Source organism: Trachemys scripta, chromosome 17, assembly GCF_013100865.1.
Source record: "Trachemys scripta elegans isolate TJP31775 chromosome 17, CAS_Tse_1.0, whole genome shotgun sequence".
NCBI classification, from domain to species: Eukaryota; Metazoa; Chordata; order Testudines; family Emydidae; genus Trachemys; species Trachemys scripta.
The window spans coordinates 298864-318184 of NC_048314.1; the positions used below are offsets into that span (position 1 = coordinate 298864).

The following is a 19321-nucleotide window of genomic DNA, read 5'->3' on the forward strand; positions in this document are numbered from 1 at the left end:
TCCATATGCACCTCTTGGTTCTTCTGCAGCAACTGCTCTCTCCATTCTCAGTCTGTCTTTCTCCATGGCCGCATTTAGATGGGTCCTCCAAGTCCTTGTGCACTGGGCTGTAAAGGATGAAATATCCTGCAGAACATATCCTCCCTAGTCCTCTTCTTTCTCTTCCTAATCAGGGTCAGATGTTCACCCAGCATGGAGAGGGCACCCCTCAAGGCCACCATGCCAGAAGTTGGTGATTAAAACAGACAAATGCACTATTAGATTTACAGTCACAACAGAAAGGGAAAAAGTCTCCAAACTCCCTTACATTATTCCCATAAATCCTTTTAATAAGAAATGCTTATTGACACTTGAGCTTTGGAGTGCCTCATGACAGCACCGCTCTGCAGCTTAAACCATGGTGAGTGTGGCCTGGGAGAGGGGGTGGGAATTCTGTTGCAAGGAAGCTATAACCTTTAGGGCCTGAACCCTGGGGACTGATATAGGGAAAGTGCAGTGAATATTGGCTCTATTTTCACAGGAAATGGTGATTTTAGCCGATATCTCACTCCTGAGGGTGACAAAGGCACACAGAACCCAACTGCTACTGGCATCCTGAAGCCACCTGAGATCACATGCCGCTAGCCTGTTTACTGCAATCGTGTCAGCCAAACTCATTGCAGAGTGGCATGGGAAGATCTCCTAGAGCAGTGAAAGAAACAAGACTGTGATCCCTAGCAATCTTCACGAGAGGACTGTGGAGTATGTCCATGAAAGTTTCATCAAGATGTCTCAAGAGGCTTGAAGGGACATCCCTAGTCAGATAAACAAAGTATTCTGCATTTCCCACCCCCTGCTGAGCCCAATCAGAAAAACAAATGAAAGGTGGATGCTGACTCTACCTGTTTGTTCTACCTCTGCCTGAACACAGAACACTGATATGATGTGCAATGTGTAACTGGACTGCTATAGAACTCTTTTTGAATTTATTTCCTAACATTGTATTTTGTAACAGTAAAGCAATTAGAATTCAATGTCTCTGTTCTATAAACTTGTGGATGGGATGGGAGACATTTTTAAATGGGGCAGGAAGGGAGATGAGGTTTCAGGGGAAAAAAACAAACCAAACCAAAAAAACCTTTGTAAGGAACAATGCATATACACACTTACCCGAGCTCTCTTCTTGCTCATTAGCGGGCTCATCTGCGCTCACCTGGCTTGACTCCATCAGAGTTTCAAACAGCTCCTGGTTCACGTCATAGGTTGAGTCCCCTGCTGCGTTCCCCCTGCCCCCTTGCTGTTTGTGGTAGAGGTCTCTGCCTTGGGCTCCTCTGAAGCTGTCCACAGTGGTCCTCAGAGTGCTGGTGGGGTCACTGCCATGTGTGGCATGCAGTTTGCTGTAAAAGTGGCAGATCTGCAGGGCAGCCCCAGGTTTCTTGTTGATTTCTCTTGCCTTGTGGTACGCCTGGTGAAGTTCTATCATTTTCGCATGCTCCTGCTGCTTAGCCCTGTCATGCCCCTGTTCCAGCACCCCCTGTGAAATCTGCAGAGTGTTGCTATTTCAACAGCTGTTCCATTTCTGGGCTCAACCTGTCTTGTCTCTCCACAGGGTAAGAAGATCCACAACTTTTTGCTTGCTCCACACAGGAGTGTGTCTAGTAGTTCTCTGCATGTATGGAACCAGCATGGTCGATGTACAGAACAAAAGGTGAGCTGCTAGGTGTACTCATCAAGGAAAAGGCATTTAAAAACAGGAGGGAAGGGTGGTTTAAAGTGGGGGGGTGGAGAAGTCTGTGACCCTTGGGCAGTGGAGTTCAAAAACGGATCAGAGCAATCACTGTCACGGGGACAGGGTCATGACAGCTGGGGTTGGGGTAGTCCTTCCATCCTGTGAGTATGGCCTACATTCTTTGTTCCTACACGTACACACTTACATTTAGCTGCAATAAAATGCATAGTTTGCTTGTGCCCAGCTTATCAAATGATCCAGTTTGCTCTGTATCCAGGACCTGTGCTCTTCATTATTTACCACTTCCAAGGTTGTGTGTCATTTGCAAACTTTATCATAGTAATTTTGTGTTTACTTTCAGGTCATTGATAAAAATGTTAAATGACATAGGGCCAAGAATGGATCACTGTGGTACCTCACCAGAAACACACTCACTCGATGATGATTTCTCATTTACAATTCTATTTTGAGATCTATCAGTTAGCCTTTGTTTAATCCATTTAATGTGGGCCATGTTATTTTTCTATCATTCAATTTTTTTTAATCAAAATATCGTGAAGTACCGAATGCCTTATAAAAGTCTAAATATATTACATCAACACCATTACCTTTACCAACCTAATTTGTAATCTCAAAAGATATCAAGTTAGTTTGACAGGATCTATTTTCTGTAACATGCAGCCAGTGCATTCTGGGGCCAGGGTAATGACTGCCAAGGAGACAGAGGCAGTGGAGGAGGAGAGCTGAGCAACATGGGGATGGTGTGTTTTTGGTTTTTTGTTTTTTTTTTTTAAACCACGGGAATTACATTCTCCCAAAACTTCATTAACACAGAGTTAAGGTTGTCCAGCACTGACCCATGCCCTTCCAGAATGTGGAGAGTGGCTAAATTTAAACCTCTGAAAACCAGGAAATACCAAGATACATGCCACCCCCACAGCACAATCTTAAGTCTGTCCCCTGGAGCCGGCAATAGCCATTGGAATGGTTCAGTGGGGGGTAGGTAGACATGAGGAAGTTCTGAAGGAGTGTTCCAGTATTTGTTTTGTGCTCCACCGCTTTGAATTACAGCATTTAACTGTATGCACTCCAGCTGCCTTCACCATGTCGAGCGTAGCTGTATTGGATGGTGGAGGGATTAGTTAAAGCAAGTTAACAGAACTGTTTCTGTAATATGACTAGGTGCATTGAAGGATCCACTATGCCTCATTTCAGCACTGAGTTCTGCAGGTTGCATCTACAGAGGTGCACCCGAGTGTCTTCTTGCCATGGTGTTTGTCAGCAATCTGCAGGCATGCAGGGCAACATCTCCAAGGCTTAGTGAGGGGTAGGTGAAGGCAGTGTCTCAGGTGGAATCCTCAGGGTAAGGGTGAAGGGCTGGTAACATACAAAAAGTTGGATGGTTGTGTGTAGAATCAGTGTTTGAGAGTAGCTGCTGTATACGGCACTTTAACTTGAGTTTTGCTGTAGCCATAGGTGTTGAGCACGACAGACAGTCTTATGTGCTCTGTTCCCAGTATTCGGTAGCATTAGGACAGAGTGCTAGCATGTGTGGTATTAGCATGTTGGGGCACTGCTCAAAGATGACAGTGTTAAGAGTGTGTTGCAGAGATAGCATGCACTTTAATTTGGTATTTCCTCATTTTCAGATGTTTAAGTTTAGCCACTCTCCACATTCTGGATGGCACAAGGCCGCACTGGGCAACTTGAACTCTGGATTAATGAAGTTTTTGGGCATTTAACAATGTTATATAGCTACCGTGTTTATCCCCCACACACAGCTTAGCGACTTAAGACTGAATTGAGGGACACCCCACCTAAAGCCTTAAAAGCATGGAAATGAGAAGTTAGGGGGCAAGTCTCCTGCATTCCTTGCTAGCTTCAGATTTCTTAAACAGAGCTGCCACTAACACTCCGATACTCCACCAGGCTTTCACTTCCATCCTCATATGCACTTGGATCAATAAATCAGCACATCTGTCTGTTAACTTCCCCAATGCATGGAATGGGTATTCTTCCTTCACATAGCTGAGGCCACAATTAAGGCTGTATCTACCCTCCAGACTGCTATTGGCAGAGCGATGTTGGACAGGAGCATGAAGAGAGGTGATCCCTGATCAACACAGCCATCTTGTCAAAACCCTCATATAGATGAAATATTACTACCAAAGTTGTGCTTTTATGGGTATAGCTTGTTTTGCTTGGGGTAGGTGTGCCTTGGCGTAGCAGAAGTGCCTGAGCTTTGCCAATATAAGCTGCATCTACACTAGGAGTGCTTTGTCAATAGAGTATACCTATACTACCTAGCACAGCTACAGCCTTAGTCACTAGAAGGGGACTTGATGTACACTTTCCCAATGGGTCACAAAACCATCTGGTAAACAGCTGTAGAAAATGAGAGATAAGGAAGCCTGGGTTCTAAAGCCAGCTCTGAAATGACACTGTAGGGTCATTACCAAAGAACAACTGTAGTTTTGGGTATGCCACATTATAAACCTGGGTTCTATTCACAACTACCTCTGAAGTAAACTTGTTTTTAACCTGTTGGTTTATTTGTAACGGGAGTATGGCTCATATCTGATTGCTTTCTAAAGTTGTAATCATGATCTACGTTGATCAGGATGGTGAAGTGCAAGAAATGTAGAGAGACTAGTCATGGGATTGTGGTTCTTCATAAAATATCAGGGTTAGAAGAGACCTCAGGAGGTCATCTAGTCTACTCCCCTGCTCAAAGCAGGACCAACACCAACTAAATCATCCCAGCCAGGGCTTTGTCAAGCCAGGCCTTAAAAACCTCCCCCATCTCCCTAGTTAACCCATTCCAGAGCTTCACCATCCTTCTCGTGAAATAGTGTTTCCTAATATCCAACCTAGACCTCCCACACGGCACCTTGAGACCATTGCTCCTTGTTCTGTCATCTGCCACCCCAGAGAACAGCCGAGCTCCATCCTCTTTGGAACCCCTCTTCACGTAGTTGAAGGCTGCTATCAAATCCTCCCACTCTTCTCTTCTGCAGACTAAACAAGACCCGTTCCCTCAGCCTCTCCTCCTAAGTCATGTGCCCCAGCCCCCTGATCATTTTCGTTGCCCTCCGCTGGACTCTCTCCAATTTGTCCACCTCCCTCTCGTAGTGTGGGAACCAAATTGAATGCAATACTCCAGGTGTGGCAACACCAGTGCCAAACAGAGGGGAATAGTCACTTCCCTCGATCTGCTGGCAATGCTCCTACTAATACAGCCCCATATGCCAAGGGCACACTACTGACTCATATCCAGCTTCTCGTCCACTGTAATCCCCAGGTCCTTTTCTGCAGAACTGCTGCTTAGGCAGTTAGTTCTTCACTCAGGGAACCATACCCTAATCTACAGCGTGTGTGATGGCTCTCTCTCACACACACACACACACACACACACACACATGCTGGGCTCAGTCCATCATCCAAACACCTATGCAGGCTGCTGCATTAACTGCTATGGGGAGGAATAGCAACAGTGATAAATGTCTGTATTTAGGGAACACAACTTAAAAAAAAAATTTAGCAAAACAGACCACAGCTTTATAGATTTTTTTTTTTGCAAGATCCCACTAAATTTTTTTTTTTTAAAGTGTGTGTGTGTGTGTGTGTGTGTGTGTGTTTTTTTTAAACCTTTGAATATCACCCCAATCTGCACCAAACCAACATGAATTCCAACAGGAATTAAGATTCAGAGGCTATATTTCATGTGGTGGCCACTTTTACACATTTCTTAAAAATAATTTTAAGATTTCCTGTCAAAATGAAAGCTTTGTATCCACATGGACTAGACACTTTTAAAATGAACATTTAGATTCTGGAACAAAGGATGAATTGCAGTAAGTTCCACCACCAGTAAGCTGCTAAGTCCATAGGGCCCTGTCCCTGTGTTACCATTAATGGAAGTTCTGACTCTGCTTAGTAGTATATAGGCCAATGTTTCTAGAACACAGAATCAGGGTTGTAGGCTCTAGCCTGCAGATTTATCTAGTCATGGTCTTGTTGGGTGTAGCAAGCCACCCAACTATTTTTTCCTGGAATGTATGATGAAAGATGGTCATGCTTAGTTTATTAAAAGTTATCCTTAATAGAAGTCATTCAGTAGCAGATACACATTATTTGTCACTATTCCTCTTCACCTGTAACTCTGCGCAGGAAGAGTATTCTTGTCATTACGGTCAGGGTACACAAGAATTTTTTGAACCCATAGTTAGAGGCTCAAAATTGATGTTATGTAAACGAAGATTAGGTCACTAGCCAGAAAACCCAGCTTCAGTATAGTACTTCTAATGGTATTTTAAAGTAGGTAAAGCTAGAATTTGAGGCATAGGCAAATTCCCAAAACTTCACGTTTACAAAAATTGGCCTTGGCCTTTTCTATTGTGATGGATGGCTATAACATCTATTGCCGAGCCAGGAAGTAGGAGAAGCCTGCAGATACTTGCTAAGCTCCAGAAAGGGGAAGAACTGGTTTGTTTGTGGGTGATGGCAGGGAGTGAAGATCAACAATTGTAAACAGACTAATATAGTCTCAACCAAAGCAGGGAGCTGCATGAAAGAGTTGAGTCCAATTTTTATATGGATGGTGAGAAGCAAGATGTTATCTTACTTGCCTTTGAGTGCTAGGGGATGGGTGAACTGGAGGGAGAGTTGTAGGATATCAGTAGTGGTTCTAGGAGAGCTAGAAACTAAGAAATTCATATGAATGAAGATGGGTGTAAGAAGAGTTCTGGTGCCTAGAATGAGGTAGGGAGAAACAGAAACAGAGTTAAGTTATTTAAATGCCATTTGATATATTCTAACATAATTGGGGTATGTGAATATTCATATGCTTTAACTCATTTTTACATATTTTTTTTCTAAAAAGTAACCTTAGCAACCGTTTAGTCCAGTAAATTTCTATGGGTTTGACAAAGTCCTACTTTAGCATAGCTTTTTCAGTAACTTACTGTAGTCATCCTCCTAATTCCCTTCTCTCTTCATAATTAATACCTTAAAGTCAAATTTCCTGAAGCCAACACCGGTATATGCATGTAAGCACAGTCTTAGAGGCCTTGTTCAAAATGGCAATATGCCACAAGCTTCCGATCACTGCATGGTGAACTATCCCAGAAAAAAAAAAAAAAACACCCCGACTGATCAGACTTCAGCTGGCATCTGGTATCAGGCCATGTTTAGGAGGTCAGTAGTGACTCCTATGCCATACGCGTGTCCCTACTTCAGACCACCATAATAAACATTTTGAAATTCGACCCTGTGCCTCAACATTTACACTAGAACAGGATTAACAAGCGGCTTGTCATATTAACACGGTCTGTGTTGCAAGATCATGATAGAAAATTCTACATAGATGAACACCTATAGTTTAGAAGCTGTGCAGTTCTACGGTATCCGGACAACTAGGCTAACTTCCACGTTCTGGAAGAATGAATGCAAGTAGGGAGGAAGAAGTCAGGTTTATAAAGAAAACTGATCAGCTACAGCTACCAGCACTCTATATTCCAGGGACGTTCCACAGATGTTAGAACCATTAAAGAAGCTCAAGGCAGCTAGTCCCAAAATGGTACCCTGTCATCAAGCAGAGATGTGGCCCCCCTTTTCTACACATGCATCCATGATGGCGCATAAGCCAGCACAGATGTGTCTGTACAAAATTGGTTCAGTTTCCTGCAGGGGCACGCTTTGAAATATCATGGAAGTGTTAAACTTTTGATTTGTGAGCTTGACAAATATACTCAGAATTAAAAAGTCAGTGACTAACCTATGGCAACTTTAGGAAATATTTGTGAATATTCACAAGGCACAATTCAGTTGCAGATCTCAGAAGAGTTATATTAGCCTTATAGATGAGAACAAACAAAAGAGAAGTGACTTTTTCCAAAACAGCAGCAAAGTTGAGTGGAGCTCCGATCTCAGTGCAGCAGACCACAGCTATGCACAGCATTGCTTCAATTTAGGAGGACTGCATTTCAAGATCTCCACCTATTACGAGAATCCCCAGAACACATACTACTCACCTCCACCTTCAGAAATTAAGGCGCACACAGGAGGGGTAATATCAGTGTAGTGCTTTATCTCCACCCACCGAAAACATTCACCTTTAAGTGAAAGCATTTTACAAACAATACAATGTCGACACCACTTATTTTTGCTTTGCATTAAAAAGGAAGAGTAAAACATTGGGAAGAGTACTACAGTCACATGGAAATTATGCAGAATTTTACAGCATACACTGCAGAATTTTAAACCCTGGATTTCAGACTCCTTTTGCTTCCAGGAAGGCTGGCTAAGGGACAACCCACTTTTTTTTAATATATAAAAGTTTTACAGGGACGATAATAAGAGGTTTAATCTGCCGGATTGTGATTTAGTACGTAGTGCATTAGCACAGTTTGTTTTGTACACATGCTCAAAAGGAAATTCTTCTAGTACAAAGCCATCTAAAAACTTGGACTGCACAAAACCTAGCTACTAAAATGAAGGTTTGGTAAAAAAAAAAAAAAAATCTATTTCCAAAAACACTTTACAGATAGAGGCTTTCAACTGCCATAACTAGGTGAAAGTTTAGTAGAATAATAACCAAAAACATACTATGAAGTTTCACAGATAGTTATGCTTTTAAAAAAAACTTAATGCTGGGTCTTAAACAGGTCAGCTTCCCCATCCAGAGTCTACTCCAAGGGCTCATCCTCTTCTGCTGCAGTGACTCCTTTGCTTTCTTCCTCACCTCCTTCCAGCAGTTGCTCTTCCTCCTCAGCAGTGAGGGTTTCCTCTGCAACTTGTGAATTCTTCTCCTCTGTGTAGCCTGCTTCTACTTCTGCTTGTGCCTCTGCCTGAATCTCCTCTTGCTCCCCGTGATTCTCCGTTGCTTCTGCGTCTGGGTTCTCCGCTCGGTCTTGGCTTTCCTCATCTTTATTTTCTTCATCTTGGTTTTCTTCATCAATCTTGTTTCCATCTGCTCCTTCAGTTATTCCCTCCTCTGCATTTCCACTCGTTCCACCCTCTCCTTCCTCATGCTCCTCTTTCTCTTCTGGATCATCTGTGAAGGGATTCTCACCCTGTAAGTCAAGACAGAATTATATTGAAGCTGTATTTGGACAGATTTGTGGCAGATGTTAGACCTTCTCACTTAATTTCACACACATGCCAGGTACATGAGATCCTCCTTCAGGGCATGAATATTTCTGATCATTAGGCTGGGACCAGCACTTGGAAGTTCTCTGTACCTGAAAGTATTTGTACAGAACCAGAGGGTTTAACCCTGGCCAGCTGTAAGTTAGTGAACCTTACAGCAGTGTGTGATGAAGGCACCCATGAGGTTTGCCTTGTTACTGAGAGTTAATTTTATATTATGTGGAAGTTACTTGTAGCTCCCCTGTTATTCCTTCTCCCAGCAAGGTCCAATAAACTATTGGAGTGCCATGCTTCTGCTGATATAAGCAGACTGCTTTCAGACCAACGAAGTTACCAGAAAAGTAAAAAGACTTGGTATACTTGGTCTATTGAAAGCAGAGCTGTTGCTCATGTCAGGAACAGGATGTTCATATTCTGGGAGTCCTCCTGACAAAACTGAGCTATAGGAGATTTATTCTGTATCAAATGTAAAGTGACACTCTCCCATCCCCTATTTTAGAAGGTTTTTACCAGGCCTCGTCTATACTGAGAATTCATACCAGTTACAGACAGCAGTGTCACTGTACTGATACAAACCGGAAAAACTGTTATAAGCCAATGTTTGCACTGGTGCAAATCACCCCTTCTCAAAGCAGGGTGAGCTGCAGTGGCACACATTGCAGCTTAGTGTGGACAAGCAAAACTACAATAGGTGTATGTGGTGGTGCAGCTACACCAATGCCTACACTGGGGATTTCAGACAGCCAAGGGCTTAGTCTTGTAACCCATTTTCAATTCTGACTTGATTTAAGCAACTAACATTCAAGAAGTCTATCCATAGTCGAGTTGGTTACCAATCTAAAAATGGGGTTCCAAGTTAGCATCGGTGCTGCACAACATTGGGTAACTGACAGTTTGGAGAAGAACTACTAAAAACCAAGCTGTAACTGAAGACAGGAAGATACAAGCCTTGTTAGAATGCCAATGATAGAGACATTTTAAGTACTGACAGAAAGAAGTTCAAACCATGAACACCACAGATCAGCAAAGCTATGGACAAATGCTATCACAAGTGGAAAGCCAGGCTTTCTAACGAGGTGCTTACTATTAGTTCCTAGCCATCATGCTTGGCAAGGTATTAGCCTTCAGAATGGTCACTAAATGCAGAAACAAGTGGTGACTTTTTGGTACTAGTCTTGGACTTTCCAGACAGTCCCAACCCATAGACCAACTACTGCCTTGGTATCAATGACAAGTTTTTGCGTTTATGTGGATCATAGGCCCCAATCTAAAAAGGAGAGGGTTACTCACCCTTGTGCAGTAACTAAAGTTCGATATGTGCGTCCCTGTGGGTGCTCCACTTCAGGGGTTGGTGAGTTCCGGTACCATTGATCGGAGAGTTTTGGTAGCAGTGCCTGGTTGGGACGTGCATGCGCAGTAGCGGTCTCGTGGCACTGTTGGCACCTCATCTAGTGCGCGCACAGTCCGACCCCTTCAGTTTCTTTTCTACCGCTGAGTCTTTAATGCAAACTCTGAAGTAGAGGGGAGGAGGGTGGCAGTGGAGCTACTTCTTCGGGTGCTGACCCTATGGGTGGGTCCACTTCAGGTGACTAAAGCAGTGCTCTACTGTGGATGGAAGGGCTTCCGAGTTGTATTCATAGTTGACGCTAGCACTGTTAGGCCTAGTATCACATCAGAGTCTGAGTTTTGCATTATTGCATAGCGATTAATGAACGTGTGTTCAGACGCACAAGTGGTGGCCCAACATATCTCTGTGATTGGTAAATTATTTAAAAAGGCTGTTGAGGTCCACATTGATCTGTTCAAATGGGCTCCGATCTCTGTCTGGGATTCTCTTTTTTGTTGTTGATAGCACAGATGGATGCAATTTGAGATCCATTTTGAAAGTCTTTGTTTTGATATTGCGGATCCCTTTGACCTTTCAGCCATGGAGACGAAGTCTTCAAAATGGTTTCATTCTATCTAGGTAGAATGCTAATGCATGTCTAACATCTAGAACGTGGAGGATGGTCTCTTGTGTAGTCTCATGTGGTTTAGGGTAAGTGATTGGTTGAGATGAAAGGATGATGAAACCTTGGGGACAAATTTTGGGTGTGGTCATAGTGTCACTGTCTTTGAAGAGTACAGTGTATGGCTGGTGGGCCATGAGAGCCTCTGTTTCACAAATTTGTTGTGCAGAAATAATTGCAACAAGGAATGCAACTTTCATTGAGAGGTGTAGTAGAGTACAAGTCGCATGTGGGTTTGAATAGTATTTTGGTAAGGCCTCTAAGGAGCAGGTTTAGATCCCATGCTGGTATGGAGTGGTGTATTTCTGAGTACATGTTCTGTATTCCCCTTGAGGAAATACTTTGTGATCGGGTGTGTGAATAATGAGACACCATCAATCTTATGATGGAAAGCAGTTATGGCTGCTAGATGTACTTTAACTGTATTTGTGGAGAGTACTGATTGCTTTAGTTCCAATTTGTATTCCAAGATCAAATGAAGTGGTGCTGTAAGTGGAGTTATGCATTTGTTTTGGCACCATATGGAGAACCTCTTCCATTTTTATAGGCAAGTTGCACAAGTGGCTGTCTATCTGCTGGGTAAAACAGGTTTTACCAGTTCCGAGCAGGTTAATTCTTCGTGTTGGAACTATGCCTTCAGATCAAGTTTAGATGGAGGACTTGACCTTTGTCTTATGAGAGGAGAGCCCGTCACAGCAAGAGCATGTATGGTGTGCAGATTACCATGCAGATCAGGTATGGGAACCATGACTGTGGCTTCGCTGGTTTGTATCTTGTGTATTACTCTGGAAATAAAAGGTATTGGTAGGAATACATATAGGAGAGATTCGTTACATCTGATGAGGAAGGCATCCCCTAGGGACTGTGTTCCCAGTCCTGCCTTTGGCATTTCATGCTACTGCGAACAAGTTGATGTGTGGGAACCCCCACATGTGGAATGTGTTGTAGGATGATGTCATTCAGTTCCCATTCGTGTTCTTGGGAAAAACTGTCTGCTTAACGTGTACGCTGCTGTGTTCTGCCAACCTGGGAGACATGATGCTGTAATGGTGATGTTGTGTTTTATGGACCAGTTCCATATTTTTATGGCTTCTGTGCCTAGAAAGTGAGATCAAGTTCCCACTGTTGGTTTATGTAAAACATGTATGCAGTGTTGTCCATCATGACTTTTATTGTTTTGTTCTGGATTTTTGGGAGGAAATGGTTGCATGCATTGTGAACCGTGTGTAATTTGAACAGGCTGATGTGTAAATGTGTCTCCATGGGAGACCACTTCCCTTGGATTGTATGTTGGTTTAGGTGGGTGCCCCAGCTGATCTGTTGTGATCAGTATGGATGATGGATTCTGCTGGAATGGGATCCCCCGCACATTCATTACAGTGGTGGACAAGACCATGAAATGTGTGTTGGACTTTTGGTGTTAGTTTTAGGATTTGTACAGTCTGTGCTTTCAGACATCCCTGTAGGCAGCACATGTATAGTCAAGCATGTTTTACTATGAAGGTGGTGGCCGCTGTATGTCCCAGCAATTGAAGGAAAGTGTTTGCTGATACCTCTGTTTGTGACCACTGATATGAGTGGTCAGTGCTACAAATCTGGTAACTGACAACGATGCTTTGGCCTCTATGGACTCCAGGTGCGCTCCAACGAAGTCCAATTGTTGTACTGGGTTTAGAGTAGATTTCAGTTAGTTTATTTGCAACCCTAGGGTGTGAAAAAGGGTTATAGTTCTTCGGGTAATGTTTACTGTTTCTGCTTGAGTAGGCCATTTCAGTAGGCAGTCGTCTAGATATGGGAAGATCAATATTCCCTGTCGGCGCAAATGTGACACAACAACTGCTAGGGTTTTGGTAAAAAAACTCTCAGGGTTCTTGAAAGTCTGAAAGTTAGCACTCTGTATTGGAAGTGGTCTTTCCCTATTGTGAATTGTAGAAACCTTCTGTGTGCGGGATGCATGGTGATAAGAAAATATGCATCTTGTAGGTCGAGGGCTGAGAACCAGTCCCCCTTTTCCATCACTGGGATAATTGAGTTCAGTGTGACCATTCTGAATCTGTGGATATGGACAAACTTGTTGAGTTTTCTGAGATCTAATATGGGTCTCCATGCACAGTTTTTCTTTTGAGTCAGGAAATAGTGGGAATAAAATCCCTTTCCCCTGTGCTGTTTTGGAACTTGTTCCATGGCATCCAGCTGTAGAAGATGCTTTATTTCTTGTCATAGAAGGTGGTTGTGAGAAAGGTCCCTGAAGTGGGACAGGGAGAGGGAAGGAGGACAGGTAGGTGGAATGGAGATAAAAAGGGATGACATAACCTGTTTGAATGATCTCCAATACCCAGTAGTCTGTGGTGATGGAGGCCCACATACGATAGAATGGTTGTAGCCAATGACCAAAGGTCTGGGTTTGTGGTAGTACTGGTGCTAGTTGTTGGGGGAGGTCAGCCAGACTCTCGACCAACATTTCAAAATTGCATCTTGGCTGGTGGTGCTTGGGATGCCGCGGACAGAGACTGGGAAGGACAGTGTCTTTGTGGCCAAAGTCTGTGTCTCTGGTTGTCACGTGGCCTCTGTTGTTGTTGCAATGTATGGTCTGTTGCGGGAGTATGGTTGGCATTTCTTCTGTCTGTTTGGGGGGGTGTAAATGCCGAGGGTTCTCAATATCACTCGTGAGTCCTTCATGGAATGTAGGACTTCATCTGTCTTGGTGGAGAACAGCTTGACCCTAATCAAAGGGGAGGTCTTCTATCTTAGTTTGGAGTTCTCGCAGGATACATGAAGAACGTAGCCACAATGCTCTGCGCATTACTATTGCTATTGTGTGTGCAGCTGTGTCAGCGTCATCAAGGGATGTCTGGAGCGCTGTTCTGGCTATGAACTGTCCCCTTATTAACGACTGCTTGGAATTGTTCCCTCTTGTCTTCAGAGATTTCACTGAGGAACTCGTTCAGTTTAACATAATTATCGTGGTCATGCAACGTTGTGTAGTTGGCCATGCAGAATTGCTGAAGAATAGACTTTCTGCCCAAATAGATCTATTCTCTTCCAATCCTTGTTTTGGAGTGTGGATTGGGATTGGAGTCGTTTATCCCTGGCTGGCGGCATCCACCACTAAGGAGTTGGGCTGTGGGTGTGAAAAAAGAAAGCCCATTCCTTTATTAGGTACATAATACTTTGTCTACAGGTTGGAAAAATAGTGGTGGGTGTTTGCCACACCGTTTCCATCAAGGCATAATTTATTGGCAGGGCTATCTTTACCATAGAAGAGGTGTGTAAGATTTTTAAGAGTTGGTGTTGGGTCTCAGTTGCCTCTTCCGGCAGAATATTCTGCCGGTGTGCCATTCACCTGAACAATTCTTGAAAATGTTTAAAGTCACCTGCGGCAGTGGAAGGTGGAAGCATCACCGATCACCCAGAGAGGACAATGAATTGTGAGCAAGTGAGGTATCTTGTTCTGTGGATTCCCCTCTATCGTCTCCAGTCTCCTCTGAAGGCTCTGGTAATCATGCTGTTGTTTAGCGTATGTGTCTCCTCTGAGGAGTGGGAGGTTTGGAGAAAGGAGACTTGCAGGCTCCTCAGGATCCCATTGTGGTCACTGTATAGGGAATGGCATGGGAGGGCACATCCAGGGATTGGTGAGCCAAGGATACATGTCCCTGGTAAGCTGCTCTCTCGTTCTTGTGTAGGACATGGATATCCGGTGCCTGATGAGAAGACTTCTTCCTCAAGGTCCTCCCAGTCTTCGCTGGAAAATGGTGAAGCAGTAGGGGAATCTGGTTGGTCCGGTGCTGTTGGTACCAGTGAGCTATTGGTGCCAAACAGAGGCAATCTGGGATTAGAGGTTACTTCCATGTCTGCCTTATGTGTAAGAGGACACAATGCCATTGTTTAGGGTGCTGTTTCTTTCTGTGCCAACGCTTTAAATAGTAGCTTGGTCAGTACAGATGGTTTCTGCGTGGCCTTAGTCAGTGCTGGTGACGTCGTCCTTGATATCTCTGTGGACGGTTCTGATGAAGTTGGTGCAGACATTGCCAGTGGCGAAGGCTGTGGCACCGTGTCCTTTGTAGAAGTAGTCGGTGCCGTGGAGGTGGCGGCTATTTTCTGCCTATCACTTGACTCCTTTCCCCTACCGGCAGAGCTCCTGGTACAGAGGAGGTGCCTGTGCATCAAAGGTGCCCACTCTGCCTGAGGTTGGCACAGAGGGTAGATATTTCACTGGAAACCGTTGCTTTAACTGTTCTCTGCTTGGGGAGGATGTGGCCTTTTCCTTGATTTTGTAGAGACATTAGCACTTGCTCAGTCCACCGAGGATGTACCCAGAGAGTCCCTTGTCGAGGGTTGTCCGGGATCTGAGGTGGACGTTAGGGATTTCTCCATTAAGATGACTAAGTCAGAGATACCCGTCTCTCCTCACTCAAGCTTTGATGTTGCTGCAGTGAGCGCACTTTCGTGGTATGTGCGACTCACCTAAACAGCGGACGCATTGTGAGTGCCCATCTGAAATAGGCATTGCTTCCTTTCATGAAGTACATCTCTTGAAACCTGGGGATCCAGACATATTTTTGATGTCCCTCATAGGATGGGAAAAACAAGAGGGAATTTTTTTTTTTTGAAGAATGAGCTGTCCAACAGGAATAACTGAAACTTAACACTAATTTAACTGACTAATTATTTAGTTAAGACGCAGTTAGTAATCTAACATCTTTTTTAGGATTTCTTTGATGTTGCTGGAGAGCTCCGTCTCTGGCTGAGGATGGTTGAGAAGGAACTGTAGGGGTCGGGCTGTGTGCACCCTAGATGAAGTGCCAATGGCACCACGAGACAGCTACTGTGCATGCACACCCCAACCAGGCACTGCTAATGAAAATGTCTGATCAATGGCTCTGGAATGCACTGACACTTGAAATAGAGCACCCACAGGGACAGCACTCAAAGAAGGTGGTTAAGTTGTTTGCCTTTACAATATTCAATATCACTCTTCTGAAAGGGAGAGCAGGCCTGCTGCTAGTAAGCACTGCTCCTTACTTCTATCCACCTGCCCCCGTCTTAATGCACAAAAGTAGTCTGAACTATGGGAGAGGATATGCATCAAACATCTAGCTTTAACTTGAGCTTCTTACCCAGAAATCCATTTCAACACTAGCCAACTGTTTTGACTTCCCTTGGTGCTGTAATTAGCAGCTCTTGAAAGTATATACTATCTTGAGTACTCAAACTGACACTAATTCCAACAGTAATAGGCTAACAATGCTACATTTTTGCTAGTGATCCTGACTATAAAACTGCTTAAATTCTATTCCATTCAACTGAAAAGGGACATATTTCTCATCCCTTGAAGACCTGGACTTTGCAGATGATGTCGCTCTCCTATCACATACCCAACACTGATTCCATCACAAGAGTAGCAATAAGATGGACACCTGAAGGCAAATGAAAACGTTGCCACCAGAAAACAACATGGCGAAGAGCTGTGGAAGCCGACCTGAAAAATCTCAGGCACAGCTGGGAAACCATTGAAAGACTTGCCAGAAACAGACAGGAGTGGAGGAGTGCCCTAAACACCAGAGGCTTAATAGGAACATGATGATGATGATGAAACTGAAAATCTTAAAGGAAGAGCCTACCCCTGTTCATTCAGGAATTAGGAGCAACATTAAAGGTGGGAGACAGTAGAGATGAGGAAGCTAGTCATACATACTATGAAAGTCCTTGAGCACCACTCAGCCAACCCTTAGGGATCTGACATTGTATTGGGAAAGTACTTTGGAACTTCAGCCTAAGAATTAGCTAGCAAGAAAGTCAGTCAGCAAAAAGCAGATAGTCCGAAAATTCTGCAGTGCAGAAGCTGCGAGGCTCTCTGCTCAATCCAACTGAAAGCTGCTTTGCAAGTATTTACCTTCAAATACCGCTCCAATTTCTTGCTGATTAGTTTGTTATTGAGAATACTTCTTGCAACTACTAAAGATGATTTCTTGGACTGCTCCATCATGGCCTAAAGGGAACAGGAGTATTTAAAGAAAACAGAGTTAAGTTTTGAACTGAGTCATGTAATACTTCAGTAGTTGCTTCTAGCCCAATGGTTCTCAAACTGGAGTCCGAGGGTCATGTCTGGGGCCACTGGCCCCGCTGAGCAACTCCTCCCCCTCCCTCCCAGTGTCTCCTGCACGCTGTGGAACAGCTGTTCAGCGGCATGCAGGAGGCACTGGGAGGAGCAGGGATGGGGCGCGCTCAGGGGAGGAGGTGGGGCAGGGTTGGGGCCTTGGGCTGCGCACGGGTTGAGCACCCCCAGGGAAAAATCAGAAGCTGGCTTGGGGGGAGGGGGATTCCACAAAATATTTTAAATAAAAAATGGGGGTCCTCAGGTTGCTCAAGTTTGAGAACCACTGTTCTAGCCACGTTTATCAGTTATTGGAGACATGTTGAATGACTCTAGATGTGTTTGACACAACCAAGTTTCCTATCTGCCAACATTACCACCCCACCAAATTTAGTTTTCAGCATGCTCCAGAATTTGTATGGACAATGCACAGCTTTAGAGGTAATAGGCATGTGTGACTTTACATCCCATCTTTTCCTTGGTGCCAAGTGTGGCTTTTTTGGCCCTGGGGAGGCAATCTCATCTTTCAATCCTTTTGTGGGCAGGGGTAGAGGTAACATGAGCATTCTAAAAAAGCATACATAGTGGAGGGACATGGAGCACCTGAAAAAGTCTGCACTGCATTAATTGGTAGCCATTTCATTGCTAACATGCTTTAGTGCTAATATTTAAATAGACATTGGGCTTCAGAATCAACACCTTCTTTAGATGTATGGGACAATTCAGAGCCATCTGCTCAGATTATCTATTTAAAGATTTAGGAAGGCTATTTATACATGTGAGGTTCTCTTTAAAACCAGAAGAATCAAAACATCAGAGGATGGATTCTACAGCCAATGGGTTGCAGAAGATATGGGATCCTGATAGCATGTTACACCGCTGTTCCTCACAATATGAAGAGATTACTTTTCTGCTGACCTCTTACAAGAGAAGATCAGCATTCTACAATAATAGACCACCATATTGCAGTATCACAACTATGAGCTGTTACCATAGAGACCACTACTGCAGAAAGCTTTAAAAAGGCTAGCCCTGGTTTTAGGTTCCATTTTCCCCATATAGTTCATAGGCTGTATGAATGCAATCATATCCAGTTTTTAGTATTCATCAGCTTGTTTCATTAATTAAAACAAAACCCTGCAACCTGGATTTACCATGCAGGGATAAGCTGATCTCCATATCTGCCCAGCCAGCTATAGTGGTATATTGGCATTTTTATATATATATATATATTACACACACACACACACTTAACCAGCTGCACACTTACTCTGCGGTTGTGGTTGTGGTCAAGGGACTTCAGGTGCTTCTGGATAATTCCATACTGCATTGGGATGAAGAGGTCACATGCAGCACAGTGAGCAGCCTCCACCTTTTTAATAAAGTGTTCCATGCCGATATCTGAGGAGAGACAAGAGCTTTGTTCATCTAACTTGAGTTGTGGTGGCCACACCACACTTCAGGGAGTTTTGCAGTTTTTTCTGTGAGTTCACTTATCTTTAATATACTCAAGCACCCCTAGAGACTGTTTCCTACAATGTGATGCTCAGTCTTGACCAATAAGGATGAGGGGGAGCATTGCATAGCCATAGTCTAACAGACCTGAGGCCCAGAGTATGGCTGTACATCTCAAAGATGAATGCTGCTGGTCACTGCTGCATCAGTGCATTGACTATAGCATGCAAAATATTTCCAGCTAGTTGATCACCAAGCTAGCTTGCAGTACACAATTGTGTCCTACATCAGTGGTTCTCATCCAGGCGTATGTATAGCCCTGGGGGTACGCAGAGGTCTTCCAGGGGGTACATCAATCATCTAGATACTTGCCCAGTTTTATAAAAAGCACTAGGAAAGTCAGTACATACAATGATCTGTTTATACTGCTCTATACGCTATACACTGACATGCAAGTACAATATTTATATTCCAATTGATTTTAGGATACGGTAAAAATGAGAAAGTAAGCAATTTTTCAGTAATAGTGTCCCATGACACTTTTTAAAAAAATGTCTGATTTTGTAAGCAAGTAGTTTTTAAAGTGAGGTGAAACTTAGGAGTACGCAAGACAAATCAGACTCCTGAAAGGGATACAGTAGTCTGGAAAGGTTGAGTGCCACTGTCCTACGTTACTTGCTGTTGACACACCTCAGTGCCATCTCTCCTAGGAAGAGGATATGACTTTCCATTTAACTAACTTCTATAATTTTACTCTAACATGAGAAATAAGGCTCCTGTATATGAATCTGCCGATTATTCTTGTGTGAATTTAGAGCTCTCCAAAATAAGAGCAAATTACTATAGCATGCAAGGTAAATATTAAAGCATAAATATGGGAAAAGACTTCCCATCTTGCACAAAGTA

The 19321-nt window shown here is 43.6% G+C and overlaps 1 protein-coding gene across 6 annotated transcripts in view; it reads right to left on the bottom strand.

Annotated features, from left to right (window-relative positions):
* Positions 1-7776: 7776 nt before the first annotated feature.
* Positions 7777-19321, bottom strand: part of AKAP8L (A-kinase anchoring protein 8 like) — a 42081-nt gene continuing 30536 nt past the window's right edge. For all 6 annotated transcript variants that reach the window (XM_034793502.1, XM_034793498.1, XM_034793503.1 and 3 more), the window contains 3 exons: positions 18231-18361; positions 16760-16855; positions 7777-8781 (listed from right to left, as the gene is read on the bottom strand). In XM_034793502.1, coding sequence (XP_034649393.1) covers positions 8395-8781; positions 16760-16855; positions 18231-18361 — 614 coding nt within the window. In that variant the 3' untranslated portion in view covers positions 7777-8394. The remainder of the gene's footprint in view (positions 8782-16759; positions 16856-18230; positions 18362-19321) is intronic.